Source organism: Phoenix dactylifera, chromosome 8 (assembly GCF_009389715.1).
Source record: "Phoenix dactylifera cultivar Barhee BC4 chromosome 8, palm_55x_up_171113_PBpolish2nd_filt_p, whole genome shotgun sequence".
Taxonomy (NCBI): Eukaryota; Viridiplantae; Streptophyta; class Magnoliopsida; order Arecales; family Arecaceae; genus Phoenix; species Phoenix dactylifera.
This window is the reverse complement of record NC_052399.1, coordinates 11,375,121-11,393,172: the sequence shown is the minus strand read 5'-3', so window position 1 is coordinate 11,393,172 and position 18,052 is coordinate 11,375,121. Positions and strand designations below refer to the sequence as shown.

At 36.1% G+C, this 18,052-nt stretch overlaps 1 protein-coding gene across 2 annotated transcripts; it reads left to right on the top strand.

The window, feature by feature from the left end:
* Nucleotides 1–10,070: 10,070 nt before the first annotated feature.
* On the top strand, nucleotides 10,071–14,298 carry LOC103695640 (probable histone H2A variant 3). 2 transcript variants are annotated; one of them, XM_008777012.4, is made up of 3 exons: nucleotides 10,071–10,224; nucleotides 10,438–10,555; nucleotides 13,743–14,298. In XM_008777012.4, exons 2-3 carry the CDS (start codon nucleotides 10,448–10,450, stop codon nucleotides 14,037–14,039), a joined length of 405 nt encoding a protein of 134 aa, XP_008775234.1. In that variant the 5' UTR covers nucleotides 10,071–10,224; nucleotides 10,438–10,447; the 3' UTR covers nucleotides 14,040–14,298. The 2 variants fall into 2 exon arrangements, with proteins under 2 accessions (XP_008775234.1, XP_017702485.1); XM_017846996.3 differs by lacking the exon at nucleotides 10,071–10,224 and having other exon boundaries at nucleotides 10,419–10,555.
* Nucleotides 14,299–18,052: the final 3,754 nt, after the last annotated feature.

The window sequence follows — 18,052 nt, the reverse complement described above, 5'->3', positions numbered from 1 at the left end:
TGCCTAGGCTTTGCATTTGTTAGTCGTTTAACCACATAACTTTTGGTGAAGGAACAACCTTAATATCTATTTGTTTTTATAAAAGTTAGATATTTGTAGATCATCCTCCCATGATAGAATGACCCATGTAAAGCCCGGCCTGGTCCATTGACTGGCCAGACTAGTCCATATGGGTCTAGGTCTGTTGCTCGGCCTTTAGTCCATGGGCTGGGGGGCCTGAAGGCCCGCTTTCAAAGAGAAATTAGGGCAGAGTCCCCCGTTCGATAGGGAGAAGGAGGACTTCTCCTGGGACTCTGTTCGAGCTCCACAATCCAACACCACCACCTCTTCGTCCCCTTCTTTTCTCCTGAGAGTCAGACACCGTGGGTTTATTGTGCCTGTAGCCCATCCTCGCTAGAGATGAGGTGACCATTTATTTTTTTTTCTCTTTTCTTTTCCCTTCTTGATTGAGCCTTCACCCGTCAGATTTCTTTGAGGAATTGCCGGATTTCATCTAACAATCGTTCTCATGCTTTTCCTGTGAGGACCGTACGGGCGTGTATTTAGTCTCACATCGGTTATTTGCTGGGTAGATCTTAGGTACTTATTCAGGTTCAAGAAACCCAAATAATACCTTTCGGGTAGCCATTTTAGATAAGATCTTAGGTTGTTACAAATGATATCAGTACGGACCTGGTCCACTACAGTTCACGACAAGCCAATGTGGTTGTTCTTAGATACGCATGGACCCAAATTTGGTATATATAAATCTTCACAATTGGAGTCTCTCTTTTCTCGGGCTTATTTAGTGATTCATGGAAATGAAGTGCCAAAATGATCAGTCGGCATGCATTAAAGGCAAATGCGAACCACATCCTTGCCCTGATACATGATAGCACATATGTTGCTGTTAAAAGATGGGATTCCTTCCCTAAGCATGCAAACTGGTAGAGATATTACGCCTTATATCAGGTATAAATTGCTCCTAGCATTTTAGCAAAACAACAATAATTGATGCACCATAACCATGACAAAATAATATGTATTAAAGTTTTTTTTTTTCATGTATACCCTTCTAAATATGAAAAATTGTATGAATACCTTCGTAAAATTTCTATTTGCGTGTATAACTCTATATCTTTTTTTGCATATCTATCCATAAGGGTATTTTAGTCGTTTTAATTTTAAGTTGTTTATTTTTTTAGCGATGTTAAATGGTACGGCTACATATGCACAAAAAAAAGAAGAAAAAAAGGATATACATGCAAATCGTAATTTGGCGAGGGTATTTATGTTAATTTCTATATTTAGGAGGATATACATGAAAAAAAGAAACCTATATATTGCTATGTTAACTACATGCAAAAACCTTAATGAATATATGGATCTATTTTTCTTTAAAACAAAAACAACTGGATCAGATAATCACGGATTTGAACAACCAATTAACCTCTTTGCTTCTAAGAAAAGCTCCAGGAAAACAAATTCAAGAGAAGAATGCTAAGGGATTTTTCTTGGAGAGTGGACGAAACAATGAATGGCTAGGCTGAATAGATGTGCAAGGTAAGTGAATTTGAGCCAACAATGGACATGAGATTAGAGTGCACGGGTCGTGGAACTATGCATGGCGCACGGACCGATCGCATGGGTCTCAGGTCTCATGCGCATAGGTTCTAAGCTAGTTTTTTCTTGTTAGAAAAATTTGATGTTAGTTCATTTTAGAAAATATTGATTTTTATGAACTTTTTTTTAGAACTTTTAATGTTATTTGAACTACATCGATATCCTTGTATACTAAACAAAGAATGTTTTTGAAATCTGGAGACTCTTCTACCAGCTCATAATACCAATAATCCATAATCTACCCTGCCATCAGCTTCATAGAAGGTTTGCGCCTTTGCAACAGTTGAAACGTACACTCCTTTCCATGCCTGAGGACGGAGCAGGTGCCACCACCAGCACACATGGAGTTCAGTAGCAGTTAATAACATACTCATTTTACAGTCGGGGTCTGGTTATGCTAGAAATCTACTTTTAGATGAGGATTTTTGGGAATTGCTATATCAGAGGTATTGTGACCTTCACCATCCGGCCATTGAATTGGTTGTGCGATTCGAGAACCCACATGAACCTCCACCAGTTTCTCTAAAAGACTAAACACGGTTAACTCCTCACTCTCAGGCATTGCAGAGGGTGTTGAAAAAGTTCTGCAGAGGCTGAAGATCATAGAGCAGGAAATCGAGGACTTGAAGCACGAGATACAAGCGCGTAGGTGTTACGAACACCACCTTCTAGTTGAGCTTGACAGAAAGTCAAGAGGAGAAGGAGAAGAAACCAATGGTGGTCTAGTGGTGATGATCGGCAAAACCTGTCGGCGGTGAGGTGAAAGGGGATATGAGGATCTTTAAATAGCCGTTGGAGGCTAGGTTTCTAGATCTCATAGGAAATCAGGATGGAGGAAGAGTCTGTTTTCCAGTCCAAGTCAAACAGTGCTCTATCCTTTATTTTTTTTATCTCCTACTCCGAGTTGAATAGAACTCTATCTCTTTTTTTTTTTTTGATCTCCTACTCGAAGTCGAATAGAGCTCTATTCTTTTTTTTTCATATCCTACTCAAACTCTCATATCTCGGTCAGTCAAATAGACTAGGCCTAGTTCATTATTACTTGAGTTGAGTGTTACATTCTCTCCCCTTAAAAAAAAATCATCCTCGAAATCAAGTTATAACACTTCTCAAATCAAAATTATCGTATCTAACTAATTTCAAAATAATTCAATTTACTACACTTTTGCTGTACAACTATGATTAAACCACCAATATTCTCTGGATTCACTAAATATCTTTCAATGAAAAAACCCAAAAGTATCAAATAAATAATGTATAATAGTTTTTCTTTATTTAGAAATCCTCGGATAAGATATCTCAATTCTTCAAATAACTTATTCTGTAATAAATTTACATCCTAATATCCTTAGTGTCTACCCACTTACACTCATTCTATGTCAGATTTCATGTCTTAGAATTTATCCACTTATGCCCTCATACTATAATAATTATTATGCCCTCGACCCAAGATTGCGAGCCAGGGGTCGTGGCAACCGCCGCATACTCATAGAAAACTCTTTCCATAAGCATGCAAGGCATCTCAACTTTAAATAATAATATTCAATTTTTATTTTAATAACTAACTCAAAAATTTAAATATTTCATAATTCTAACAATATTCCAAAGTAATACATTAATTTAAATAAACTCTAATATAAGATAATCTGTGCTAAAATTCTGCTAGTCACTTTTCTATATTGAAATCTCGGTCAGACTATAGTTATCTGAATCTATAAAAAAAATAAGAAGTTGTATAATGAGCTCGATAGCCCAGTAAATAATGAATACCTTAACTAGATAATTCATACAATAATATAAATTATGAAGACAAATTACAATGAATCAGTATAATGACATAATCAATTTTATTTCAAGCATAAATTCAATAAAACTAATATATTTCAAATATTCATATACATAATCATAATTTTGATTCAGAATAACTTATATTTAACTCAACAGCCTTTAACAATGGTCACATTATATCTTGTGGCTAAGCTTGAAATAGAACCACACTTATATCCTGTGGAGTGGGCCAGAATATCGCACTTATACTCAGCAATGGGGCTAGAAGCTGAATCAATGAGCTCAATAATAACTAAAGTACCAATACGTAACCTCCAATTGGTAGGATCCAAAACATAATCAGTCTAAGAGTTCAAATCTGATATATGTCAAAGTTCAAAATACATATATATCATAATCTATCCAAAATATGCATATACAATGTAAGATCAGTAAATAACAGTCCAAAAATATTACTTTGAATTACATATCTACTTTCCATTCAAAGCATCATCTCATAAAATTTATAAATCACATATCAATGGATTAACAATTTTTTTGATGTAAAAATAATATTATATAAATAAAAAAAAATCTAGAAAAGGTAGAACATTACTTACTTTGTGAGCAAAACCAAACTGCAGATTCAAATAATTTCCAAAATCTCTCTCAGAATCTAAAACTCCGGTGAGTACTCAACTGAAATCTTTGGTGAGTACTCAACTGAAATCTCTAATGAGCATCATAAACTAAGACCGTTGGAAGTCAAAAGAAGAAGGAAAAGCAACCAACGGTGATCTAGCAGTGGTGATCAACAAAACCTATTGCTAGTGACGTGAAAGTCAGCACGAGGGTTTTTAAATAGTTATTGGAGGCTAGGTTTTCTAGCTCTCGTACAAAGTTAGAATAGAGGAGGAGTCTGCCACCCAGTCTAATCAAATAGGGCTCTATCCTTTATTTTTTCCATCTTCTACTCCTAATTGAATAGAGCTCTATCCTCTTTTTTCGGTCTCCTACACCAAGTTGAATAGGGCTCTATCCTTTTTTTTATATCCTACACCAACTCCTACATATATATAGGCCAGTCAAGTGGACTAGGCCCAGTTCATTAATACTTGAGCTAGGTGTTACAGGAGTAGTCCTATCATCCTAGTCGATTTGTTTACTCTTGAGTTTTCATTTCTGATCCTTCCCATTACTTCAGCCTAGGGGATTTTATTCTTAGACTGATTGGCAAAGTATTTAATGTCAAAACTAGCACTAGCTTTCCATTGTTATCATTGTCTAGAGTAAGTTTAAGTAGACTAATTTTTACACCAAACTACGTTCACAGAAAAATTCCATATTCAAAGCTTCATGGCCACCATATTGAACTAACAATCACCATAATTGATGGCATAGCAGATCGGCCTGGCGATCTTTAAAACAAAGGGAAAACACATCCACCTAGGATAAAGAATTGACTCTATGCAGTTTGACCCTAATCCCAAGAAGCAACGATCGGGGAGCATTACCATGTAATTTCTTCTTTTATTTCTATATATGGTCCCTTTGTCAGCTCCGCATGTCTAATTTTTGTCTTTTGTTAGTTGAATGGCTATACAGCCATTGCTTGCACTAACGATCGCAGGGATGAAAACATCTTTAACCTTACTTAACTAATAGAATTTTTGTTAACGTAAGGAACATATGGTAAAGAAAAAACTTATTAGTTGAGGTGTAATTTCACTGTCCTTAAGAATTGATCGCGCCCATCGGAGAATGAATCTCGGTGTAGCAGGTAATGGCGACCAATTACAGTTGCATCTCTTTCCAATGTGGGACTAAAGAAAGTATACAAGATAAAAGACAAAAGAAGGGTAAGCTTGAAATTTTGAATTACTCCAACAATTTTGACTGACCCTTTTTATACATCTCCTCCTGTGTCAGATATTACATTTTTAAATGTTTCTCATTTATGGATCGGTCATGCGGTTCTCCATTAACATTCCTTTGCCTATAAACTCCTTTAGGTTGGACTTGATAGACCATATAAGGTCTTTGCCAATTAGGAGTCATTTCCCAAATCTAGGGCTCTTTAGTTCAACAGGGATTATCGTTTCCTAAACTAAGTCTCAGACCTAATGGATGTAGAGCGAACTTTATTGTCATACGATTGGGCAATTTTGAGCTTTTAGGCATGCAACTAGTCTCATGTTGCTAACTGCAACTTATCTAATTATCTCAATCCGACCATCATTGCTGGAGTGTAATCTTGTTCTAACATTCATATCGATGTAGCCCTAGTGATCGATCTTTTAACATTTTCTATCCATACAGCTCCTCAAAAGAGAACTTCATGTCATATCTTCAATCTATCACCAATGAACTTGCATATGTTGGCTGTTAAGATTTTGTTAGTCGATTCAACCTGCTTATTAACTCGGGCATAATACAGCATTGAATGGATCATACAAAAAATTGGTCACTTCTATGAATACCAAAACAATTGGGTTAGTAAGGATTGTTCATTGATCTGCCATAATTATTTTCGATAGGCTGAATCCTGTGAATTATGTGTTGTCTAATGAAGTTTATAATGGTCGTTTGATTGACGGACCTTATAGGTACTACTTCAAACCATTTGGTGAGATAAGTTATTGCCATGATAACAAATTCATGGCTTGCAGGGAAGGAGGGTGAATTTCTATTTAGATCCGTAGCCTGACCTATGAATAGCTATGATTTTATAACGTAGCTCAAGTCTGCTTCCAAAACCTTTTGCACAGGCCCATGCCTCTGGCAAGCCTGGCATCCCTTGGTGTATCTCATGTAGTCCTCTCAAATCTTCGGCCAATACTATCCATGTCTAGTGGCCAACCAACATATATTAGGCCTTGCTGGATGAGCTCCAGATATAACTTTATCAACTTCTCCCATTACAAGCATGAATTCTTCTTCATCCTCTTTATCCTTGGACATCAATCATTGAAGCTGATACAGAACTTCAATCTCACACATTGAAGGCATCTAGATTCCATAGGACAAGAAATTGGTGCAAGGGAGAAGGTACACAGTAGTTGACATGGATCCAATCTCTACCAGATAATGCAATGTAGGTAGAAGCATCATCAATGATGAAGAAAGCCATCATGGATGTCCTTGACCCTACTTGCAGGTGGACCAATAGAACTCTTTTAAGATTACATGAGCCACCCATAAAGTTGGTGACAATCATATCTACCACTACTAAATCATCTCCATACTCGCCAAACTTACACATGATATGTTCACCACTGTCCATTATAAATAAGCAACTGCATATCAGCTTGCCAAACATAATAAAAATGTGAATGCGAGCTTTCCAAAATGAATAGTTGGTGCCATTAAATAGAGGAGGATTGTTCGTAGACTCACCCTAGAGGAGAGAGGTATCAACAGGGGCTGCCATGGATCTTTAACTCTTGACGGTTAGGTCAATGAATGGCTAAGTACCATGCTCTGATACCACTTATTGTCCAGCTATGCAGCTCAAGAGGGAGATGAATTAGGTTTTTCAAAAGCTTTAATCGATAATGCAATAGAATTACATGCTTAACAGATGAGTATTTAACTTAGCAAATGAGCACTAAGCAAATATGCAAAAAATTAAAGCAAAAAAAATAGGCAAAGCAAATACAAAAAAATTATAGTGGTTTGGTCCCAACCCTGTCCCTACATCCACCCTCTAAGACTTTTTGAAAATTTTACTATAATCTATAATTCAGATTACAACCTAGTTGTTTTTTAGGTTTGCAACCAAATTTAGTTGATTTTTTCACATCAATCAACCAAAATCTCAATTTATTATTTTTTGGGTTCACAATCAACCTATTTAATTTTTCAAAAAATCAACCAAAACCTACTCCGAGCCTATTTCAGGCTTAACACAATTCAATTATAGGTTTGGATAGACTTTTTTCCAAATTTCAATCTTTAAAACTTGTTACAGCAAAGAATAAAAAGAGGCAAATGTTGTTACAATGAATACAACTCTAAGACAGTAAATACAAAATAATAAATGGAGCTACACTCTGTTGGTTGACTTGATTTTTCTTGAAAACGCTTTACCAATTCTCAAATGTTAAGGGTATGATTGTTCATCTCACAATAAAAGCTCTTAAATAATTTGCTCGTTGAAGCTCTCTCTTTCTCTCTCTTTTGATCTTAGTTGATTTTCTTTTGTAGTGCTTGAACTCACTATTTTTTTTTGGTGTTCCCATGCATTTATACTCTTTGAAAAAGGTTGGAATACTTTCATAGCCATTAGACAATTAATAGAGCCGTTGTAAGATAAAAACAGTCGTTTAGGCTCGCAAAAAAACTAGCTGTTATAGTTGTCAGGAAAAAAGGAGTCGACTCGAGATTTTCAGAAGTCGACTCGTGATCTTTAGAAGTCGGCTCGAGCTTATTTCGATTTCTGCTGTGCTTTGTCTTTTGTCTGTGGCACTTGTAGAGTTGGCTCTTTTAGTTTAGGGGTTGACTTGAGATTTTCAAGAATCGACTCGTTGATTTTAGGAGTCGACTCTTCAATAGACTATCTTTCGCTACTTTGTCTTTCTATTGTGGCTATTCTGGGATCGACTCGACTGTTTCTAGGTTTGATTCTATTTTGATAGGAGTCCTCGTGAATTTTATGTATCAACTCGCTAAAGTAATGATTTTCTCTGCTTTTTGTCTTTTCTCTGTGGCTATTCTGGGATCGACTCATAAAATTCTGGGATTGACTCTTGGTAGTCTGGAGCGGCTCGAGTATTTCATGAGTCAACTTGTTAATGAGATAAATTTCGTAGCTTTGTCTATCCTCTGAGACTGTTCTCGGGTCGACTCACAATCTATTTGAGTCGTTTTGCGAAGGTGCCTTAGTCAGCGATAGTGCCAGGGTCAACTCGTTATAAGCTTGGGTCGACTCTTGAGGTAGCTTCGGATGAATTTTTCTATCTTTTTATATGAGCTTCCAAGGATTATTTGTATAGCCTTTTGGAGTTTAGCTTCTTAATATGGAGTTTCAGATGGTTGATCTTCTTTTAAAAGTGGCTGCAGGCTTTTTTCTTCACTTTCTGAAATTTATCACTTAAACTTAAAGTAATAGATTAGTCAACTTTTAACTCAACTATTTTGCATAATTAAAATCAACTCTTTAGGTTCAACAGAATGTCCTCTCTTTTCTCATCTCTCTCTCTCTCTCTCTCTCTCTCTCTCTCTCTCTCTCTCTCTCTCTCTCTCAGTTTGCCCATTTCCCCTCTTCTTTATTTCATCTTTCACTATTTTGTGCATATAATTGATGAGAATTCCCTCTTTATATCTCTCCCTATTTATTGCTGTTTTGCTCTTTCTAATCTAACATTGATGTGGGTTTTTATAAATGCATGGAGAAGAGACCACCACATTAATGAAGTAGAGATCAAACTCGAGGCCCTAGCTTCTAACCAGAGGTATGATTGAGCTAATTTCTAGCGTTATTACCATATTATTTAATGAATTAATATGATTTTAGAGTAGATTTCAAGTAAAACATAGGTCTAAGTCTACGTGGTTGGTTACCTTTGGAACCCTCAGCTTGTAGAGGAGACAAGACTGATATCATAGTTTTTGGAGATGTATTTTGATAGTTGTAGGGAAAACCTTAGTCTAAAATTGATGGGATCCGTTAATATTACTCGATTTAGCCAAAACTAGCCATAAATTAACTTTTTTCTTATTTAAAATTTTTCCACTAGTTTCATAATTTTTGGAGTTTTGTTTCATTAATTGCAAATATTTTATCATTAATCTCGATGATATGTAAATTGTTTAAGATGTAAATTATCTGTAATTGTTAGATGTTGGCGAAAATAGAGGTATTGTTAGACTTAACATGTTCTATAAGTAACCTTCTACTAAACTAGACTTGTAATTCCATATTTTTACCTGACTTAATCTCTAAGCATTCTACCTTGTTTTCTCTTAAAATATATCTATGTTAGATAGTTTATATTAACATTTTATGAATTTGAGAACCATTGTTATGCAAAACCCCCTTTTTGGACTTGCTTACATTATTTTCTATTAAAATATATTCATAACAATTAGTTGTAAATATTTTGAAAATTGTGGATTTTAAATTGCAAAACACTTCTTTTGAATGAAATGCTTGTTTTCTAATAAATTATAGAAGCTTCCAACAATACGGGTCCATATCATGCCAAATCGGTATGGAGTTGGCTCAAAGTACTGGTTGGCATGAAATATATGCCTACTTGTATCCATGTTGGTACTCTTTTATTAATATGTATCATAGTCGTTATCTATTATAATATTGAGCCGAGCTTGAGCTAGGGTAAGCCCGCTAATGCTTGGCCCGTTGGCATCTTGACTTTTTCTTTAATGTAATTGAATAAAAAATAATTAAATATAATCAAAAATAATAACCGGTAGTCGGGCAGCCCTCAAACCCCCGCAGCCAATGGGCCACTAGTGGGCCTTACCGTCTTGCTAGTTTCCTAACGGAGCCAGCCCAGGAAACTAGTCAACGCACACCTGCCGAGGGCTATTTCGTCATTATGAAATCTCAATCCCCCAAATCTCTCTTCAATTCCCCACTTATCCCTACAATTTTTATCATTATGCACGAAGTCCAATATCTTTTTCACGTCATTTGGATGAAGTAGGAGGCTAGTCTTGGAACCCAACCCAATTTCGAAATTTCCAATCGCCCACCAAAAGTAACGGCCTCTCTCCCGAACCCCAATGCTCTATTTATTCCCAATTCCACCCCTAATTTCTCCCTTCGTTGTCCTCTCTTTATCCGAACTCTTCGACGCTCTCCAGAAACGAGAAAGGGGAGGAAAAAAAAGGGTACGTTCGCATTCTCTCTTCTTTCTATCTCCTTCGAATTCTAGGTTTTTTTTTTCTCGATTCGATTAGGTTTTTGAAGCTTTGACTGCTAATCTTCTCTGTTTGGGTCGTTGTTATCCTGTTTAAACTAGATCTAGGGTTTTCTCGGGGTGATTTGGCGTTTTAGGGCTTTGCTTTGCGTTGAAAGGGGCTTCCTTTTGTCTTCGATTTTAGGAAGGAAGAGATGGCGGGAAAAGGAGGAAAGGGTCTTCTGGCGGCGAAGACGACTGCGGCGAACAAGGACAAGGACAAGAAGAAACCTGTCTCCCGGTCATCGCGAGCTGGTCTGCAGGTAAATCTTGTTTAATTTATCATCTTCTTTGAAATGTTGTTGGATGCGATTTCTTTGAGCTTTTTGGACAGTGACTCGGATCTGACGCGTTTATAGATTTGGCTTTTATCTTTTTGGCTCTAGAGGTCGATTTCTTTTTCTTCTTGGTATGCATCTTCCTGTCTTGGATTCTTGCGTTTTTATCAAGATGCTTGTTTGCCTTTCTCGGCTCCGAGGTGGGCATGTTGAATTATGTTTGTACTTTATGTTTCTTGATAAATTAATTGGTTCTGTTTGTAATAGGATTTCATCATTTTTTAGTTTTCTTAGAAAAAATCGACCTGAAAGGAACTATGCGCACAAATAGTTATTTTGTGCCATTAAGATGTTTATTCGTTGAATTTATGATCATTGAGGAATTAATCCTTAGATTCTTAGGTCTGGTATGAGTCAGCATTCTTAATGTAATATACACAGTTGGTGTTTAGCGAATAGTACTACCTTTTATCTCAAAGTTCCTGTGTTCTGGGCATAAGATGTATTTTGCCTGTGCTTTTTCCGTTTTGTGTTGAAACACATTAGAAGGTTTTTTGTATCTATTATTGATTTTATTTTGTTCCGTTTGGCCCATTCTTTTTGTTGATGGGCCTTACCAAGAACTGTACTCTCATTTGAAAATATTCTTTTTAAGGTGTTAACTCTTGTTGTTATTTTCATTATATTGCAGAATTTTGAATTTAATGATTTTTATGTTTAGTTTGCGGTATTTTTTTTTTTAATGAATCAATGATTTATATGTTAAAAAAAAGGTTTGGACAAACCAAAATAAACCTGATTAAATGTGTAATTGGATTTAAAATTTCGGACTTGGGGATTCCAAGTTAGCTTTTCTAGTTAATTAATGAGTTGAATCGGGAATTTTTGTTTTTGTGGGACTTTTTTTTTTTTTTTTTTGGGGGGGGGGGGGGGGGGGGGCTTGATTGGTTCCATCTTAAACCAACCCAAACTACATTCATGTAGGAAGAGATGCGATTTTGAGTCAGAGGAACAAAGGATTTTTATATTCTTTGGGGGATTTAATCTGAATTTCGAGAGGGAGTATGTTCTCTCTCCTAACCATTTAATATATGGAGCGATATATAAAAACATTGGAGAACTTTATTTTTTTGGTGCAAATGCATATGGTATGTTTTCTCTCTTTTTCAAGCCATTTTATCTATGATTGACAGTGCGGTTTGGTGCCTTTATCCAATTGGCAATATTACATGGACTCTAGCAGGAGTGTTGAGTCTGCATGCGTATTAAGCATCATGTCTTTATATTCCCTCTTATTTTTTCATGGAAGGCTGCACCTTAGTTTCATATCTATACCTCTGTCAAAGTTTTGGTGCAGGTACTCAGTACTACTGTTTCGAAAATTCTAACCTAAATTCTGATGTAATCTGGAAGTACTCGAGCTTGGATAATCCAAAGGTTGAAATTTGATACACATCCTTCTTGTAATGAAACAAGAAATCTTACTGAAGTTGGTGTATTGGTAGATCTTTTGTGTATCATACCAATAACCATGTTATTGCCATTTTTATCTTTTGGAACTCGGCAGAAAAAAGACAAGTCTTGGCAAAAAAAGGGACAACTTTTCACTAATGTGTACATTTGGTGCTTTGGAATCTCTTAGGAAATATCAAGCTTCAAATTGATTGTCGTAAAGATATTGTGAGGTTTATGTGAGGGTACTCTCTTAAGGTCATAGACTAAGGAGATGTAGGTTCAGTCTGAGCTTAATTATGGTCATAGTCGGTTGGTAAGCCTAAGCGAGGCACATGCTTAACATTGGCTGACATAGCAATGGCAAGTACTCTATGGACAACCCAAATGATGAGCAATTTAGGCATCGTGTCTTGTTTGTTGATGAAGAATCAATCATAAACACGAGACACATAACATAGTTGTTGGTAAGGATGCAATTGGGTCTAGATTGGGTGCAGGTTGGTCAAAAACCTGCCAACCCAAACAGACCTATTTATTAGACTGGTCAAAAATCCAAATATGATTCCAAGCTTTTTAAATGGATAACCTTCTGCATAACCTATTTAAGAAATTGGTCCAATTAGGTTAAATGGGTTTTGGACTGATGAAGCAGGTTGGGTCATGACTTGACCCAATTTTTGAACAGGCCAAAATGGGTTAAAAAGATCAAAACAGATTAAACAGGTCAAAGGTTTAAATGTGAATTTGACCTGTTTAATAAACATCTGACCTATTTATGACCTAGAACTATTTATGCCAAACTTAGACCTGCTTAAAGCGGGTTTGGTTAGTGGGTTGGGTTATAAATTGCCATTCGTAGTTATTAGCCTTTTCAAGCTCTTTGCAGGTCTCACTAATTATCAGAAAACTTATTTTATCCTAGGAAAGTAGAAGGAAAATTTTTTGGTTTGTCGATGCAATGAGGCAAATGTCCGGGCTTAGCAGCATGGGCTATATCTGGGGTGTGCACAAGGGCTTGTCCAGTAGATTGCTTGAACTTAGTTGAGGCATTGGGTCAGATCTTGGCTGCAGCTTGAGGTGAAAACCTAGATTATCAAGGGCTACAGAGTTGAGATGAGTCTTTCCATGTTTGATACTTTAATTCATAGTGTCTTAAAGTCAATGAGTAATTATTAGTTATTCTCCAGAAATAATGAGAACATCTAGACAGGCATAATTTTTAGATTAGAAGGATAAGTTTGTCCTTTCACAAAATTGCTAATAATAACTGAAATAATTTGTCTGTATGTCTCTGTCCCTGTGTACAAAACAGTGCGCGTGCGTGAGAGAGAGAGAGGATTTATTCCAGCAAGCACGGTTCTGCTTTTATTGAAGAATTCCTAAATAACATCTGGTGAATGGGAATCTGAGGTAATGCATTATTGAATGCATACTCAATTCTGCCTTTAGATGCTGGTTCATGTTATAATTTTTTTCTAACTTGGGATCCATACCGGTAGGATTGACCATTTTGGTCTAAGGTGAACTTAGTGCTTTTCGAATTTCGTGCAAGGGAGAAAAGAAAAAGAAAAAAATTTCCTAGTGCATAACCTTAATTGTTGCTGTGGTGGGTGTAGCCTCTATAGTTCCTGTTAGGCCAGTTCTATGGAAAGCTAAAATTGTTAAAACATATTTGCATGTTTAACCTATGTTTTCTATGTTCTTGTGATTTATGTAGTTCCCTGTTGGTCGGATCCACCGGCAGCTGAAGTCAAGGATTGCAGCAAATGGTCGTGTCGGAGCCACTGCAGCTGTGTACTCAGCAGCAATACTAGAGTATCTCACGGCAGAGGTTCTGGAGCTTGCAGGGAATGCAAGCAAGGATCTTAAAGTGAAGCGTATCACCCCACGTCACCTTCAGCTTGCCATCCGAGGAGATGAGGAGCTTGATACCCTCATCAAGGGCACTATTGCAGGCGGTGGTGTGATTCCCCATATTCACAAGTCCCTCATCAACAAGTCTTCGAAGGAATGAGCATGCAAAGTTAGCTTTATATATAGAAATTTGTTACTGGTGTATGTCAGATGTGTGGTATTTAATTCTAATTGTGAACCTGTAGGTTTAAGCGAAAATTTGTTACCGGTAGTGGCCATGTATGTCATCTTACTTAGATGTGTGGTTTTTAATTCTATTTGTGAACTTGTAGGTTTAAGTCAGAACAAGGTTAAACTTTGAACTAGTTTCCCTGGCTTCTGGATTCTTCATGAGTTGCTTTGGACTTCCTGTTTGTTAAGACCAGTATTTGGCTTGTGGTGCAGTCGCCTGCTGGTTGGCATTATTGGTGACGTGGTTCACTGGGTCCTGCATGACCAAGAGGCTGCCAATTTTGTGTGTTTTGCTGTTGCTTTGGTGGAGCACTGTTTGTCGGACCTTGGAAGACTTAGGCTGTCAATTTGAGTGGTTGGTGGTGTCATTTCTTCTGTCTGTTTACTGCATTTTGACTTGCTTGGTTTGGGTTTTTAAATCATGATTGGATATGCATGGTTTAGATTAATTCATGATCTTGTAGTGCTAAATTTTGTTCGGATCGATGTGTTATAGTGGTGTGTTATAGTGGTGTGGGGAATTGGAGGTTGATATTCTTGGCATGTTTGTGAGATGTGATCATTTTGCAAGTTGTTTAAAATCTTCTTTAGTCATTAGAACGTTCTGTAATAGAATGAGTCATGCAGTGAATTGGTTCTTTTTCAGGCCTTTAGTGTAGGATAGTGATATGGGGAATGTGGTTAGGTTTTGAAGAAATAACAACTTTTTGTCCACAATCAACTTTTAGGTCTTATTGGTAATCTCTGATTTAGCGTATTGGAGGGGTAGGTGGTTTCTAAGTGTCTGCAAAAAAAAAATTCCTGTAAGAATATCTGATTGATGTGAAGTGCCTGCGGGTGTTCATGTCAAGCCGACTTGTGTGTAAAACTGTGTTCTAAAGTCGACTCAATGCCGCGCATGTCTTTGTTCGTTGCTTTGTTTATGTGTGGTTAGAAACGATTAATAAAACAAAAGTAGCAGGATGACCAAAATGAAAGGTTATTAGGACCTTTTGAACTATTTTATTCTTGCTGAGATAATATTAGGTCTCAGCGCTTTATGCCGGTTAAGATAAATCTTGGATGCGATGTTGTTCAATGATTTAGGGTTAGAGACTTTTAATGGGCCATGACGTCTCCATGGCCCACCCTCACTTTCCCCACTCTGATTTTAGACACTGTTTCTCCCAGTAGTGAGAGCTTCCTTTGCCCTTAGCTTCATTGCACTTACAAAATGATTAGTATGATGCAGATGCAAATAGTGAGATGCTCTCACGCTCACATTACAAACAGAGATGTTAGAATTGCTGTTGTGGGTGCCATGCACGTATAAACTTCCATACAGCTGTTCCCACTGTGAATGGTGAAATGATGCTCTATTAGTTTGAAAATTCATTTCTATCTTTTAATTAAAATTGTATGTTTCATCGGAAACATTCTCAATTGGACATGCTTTGGTTTGGCAACTATCCATGCGGTACATCTTCAAGATCTTGAAAATTTTTTTTAAAAAAAAGTACTTGTTAGCGATAATATGTTTGAAGGTCATATTATTTTCTTTTAGTAATAACTAAGCAAAATAGGAACAAAAAAGGTTTTCCGTGTCCTAGGTCATGAAAGCATGTCTTTGATGTTGTCTTTTGGGTTTTTAGAGATTGTTGATGCGCAGGATAACACCAGTTCTTTGCTCCCAAGATGTAATGACTTGCCATAGACTTAGGAAATATTTTGATATGCGTGGTGGGATGATGTGCAATAACAAATGTTGGATATCAAATTCCGTCATTGGTCATAGCAAGTTTCATTTGGTGGGCATCATATGAATCATTTTGAAAAGGTTGATTAATTGATAATAAAATCAACTGAGAGGCACTATTGGATCGACTTGAAAAAAATCAACTAAATTTATAAAATAGGAGAGTCCAAAGAAAAAGACCATCGAGCCATGCAAAAATTAAACCCACATCACTTCACAAACAAGCAGACCTTTGCCAATTAAGATGTGTAAATAAGTTACATTTAGATATAACCAGTCATAATGAAACAAGACAAATCTGGATAGCTGCATGTGTTTGTGGTGTGTATGAGAGAGAGAGAGTCCAATTTCTTTTTGTTTGTTTGTTTTGCAAGATAGAACTTGGCAGGTTTAACTTGCTTTTCTAAATTTTTACAGTTTCTACAGCCATGCTGATCAGGTAATTATGACCTATGGGAAGAGAAAGTAAATTGTTAAGCTTCACAAGGATGTGATGACTTGAGAAAGTTTCATGTCTCCTGTGAAATACTGTTTTAGATTACTTCTAGGCTGGTAATAGAGTCAGGATAGTTGCAACAAATTTTGCTAATTTCAGCAACATGTGCATCTGCTACACAATATATATATGGTTCATGGATGTATCTATTTCGACTATAAATGATGAAACGTACATGATTGTAGTATATGTTGAGAGAGGAAGTCCATGTAAAGAGTCATGATTTTTTTGGTGGACTTGCATGATAAAGATAATTATGTTACTCTTTAGAACTGTAAGGTTCTATCTTTTCAATTAAAGTTGGTTAGGTCACCCTAACTCTTGTCTTAAAAAATTAAATGTTAATTGGATTTTATTCACCTCCATTTGTAATTCACTACATATGATGTTAATGTCGTGGACCAGAATGTGAGCAAAATTCATCTCAAGATGAGCACTCCACCTAAACTAGAAATATGCAACATACATCCTCCCCTAGAATTAGTATGGGTATGTTGTTTAAGTGTTTAAAAATACAATATTTTCACATCAATTCTTTTAATAAATATGATCTTTGTCACCCCACTAAATTTATTAAACCAAAATATTACAATGCTACAAAAAAGCCATGAGACCAAAGAAACAACAAGTTAAATGCATAGTTCATTAAATTAACAACAAATTAAGTCAGCTCTTGGCAAGAAAGAAACTAATAGCAGCCTTAGTATTATACAGTAGACCAATCTTTGAATAGATTTAATGCCTATTTAAGAACCTTATTGTCAAAGTTTTTCTAATTTAAGAAAATCTTTTATTTCTTTCCTTCCAATTGTCTGGTACAATGTCAACACCTGGGATCCTCAACAGCTTGCATGCTTTAAAACCTTCTTTTGGCTACAAGTAGTCCATATCAATAGCATTGATATGAGATGGCATTTGACATTAAGTAAAGGGTTCCTAGACTTTCGAGCATAATTGCACTTGAACATGAGATAAAAGGTAGATTTGATCTTGGCATTGCAAAGAGCAAATTTACTAATGACTTTGAACCTCTCATTAAGTTCTTTCAAATATTGAGTTTTATCATTGAATGCTAACCATATGTATGGATATTTTAATTTTTCAAGAATCGAGGCTTTCCAAAGTATTTTAACCATAGGTGATCTCAATCCACCATCATTAGAAATCTATACATTTTAGTAGTGCAGAGCTTGTTATCTCTTTCATCCCACAAAACTATATTGTGACTACCTTTCTTATCAAGCTCCCTCAGTTGGTGGATGATTGACCTTGATACTCCATTTCCTTATTCACTTGTTAACAGTAAGTCTGCCATGGCCTCCAACTTTTACGACATTGAAGTAGACTAGGAAACAACCAGTATAATTCAAATTCATCCACCTAGGGATCTTCCTAGAATCTTAACATCTATTTAATTCCCAAGCATAAATAAAGTTTTGTTCCAAAGTTTCAATATCTAACCTCCTTTCAAATTCTTAGAAAAAAATCTCCCGATAGAAAATGATCCTAATTTATGCTTCCTATGTTACATTCATTATATATTGTTTTTCTATAGATATTCTTATGGAATTAGGATGATCCAACGTCAAACATGTAGCAGAAGATTATGAATTGGATTAGTTTTTCATAAATCACCAATAATATAGACACATAACATGCATAACAAGAGAGATTAATACTTATAAAGAAGATATAAGAACACAATAAGGTG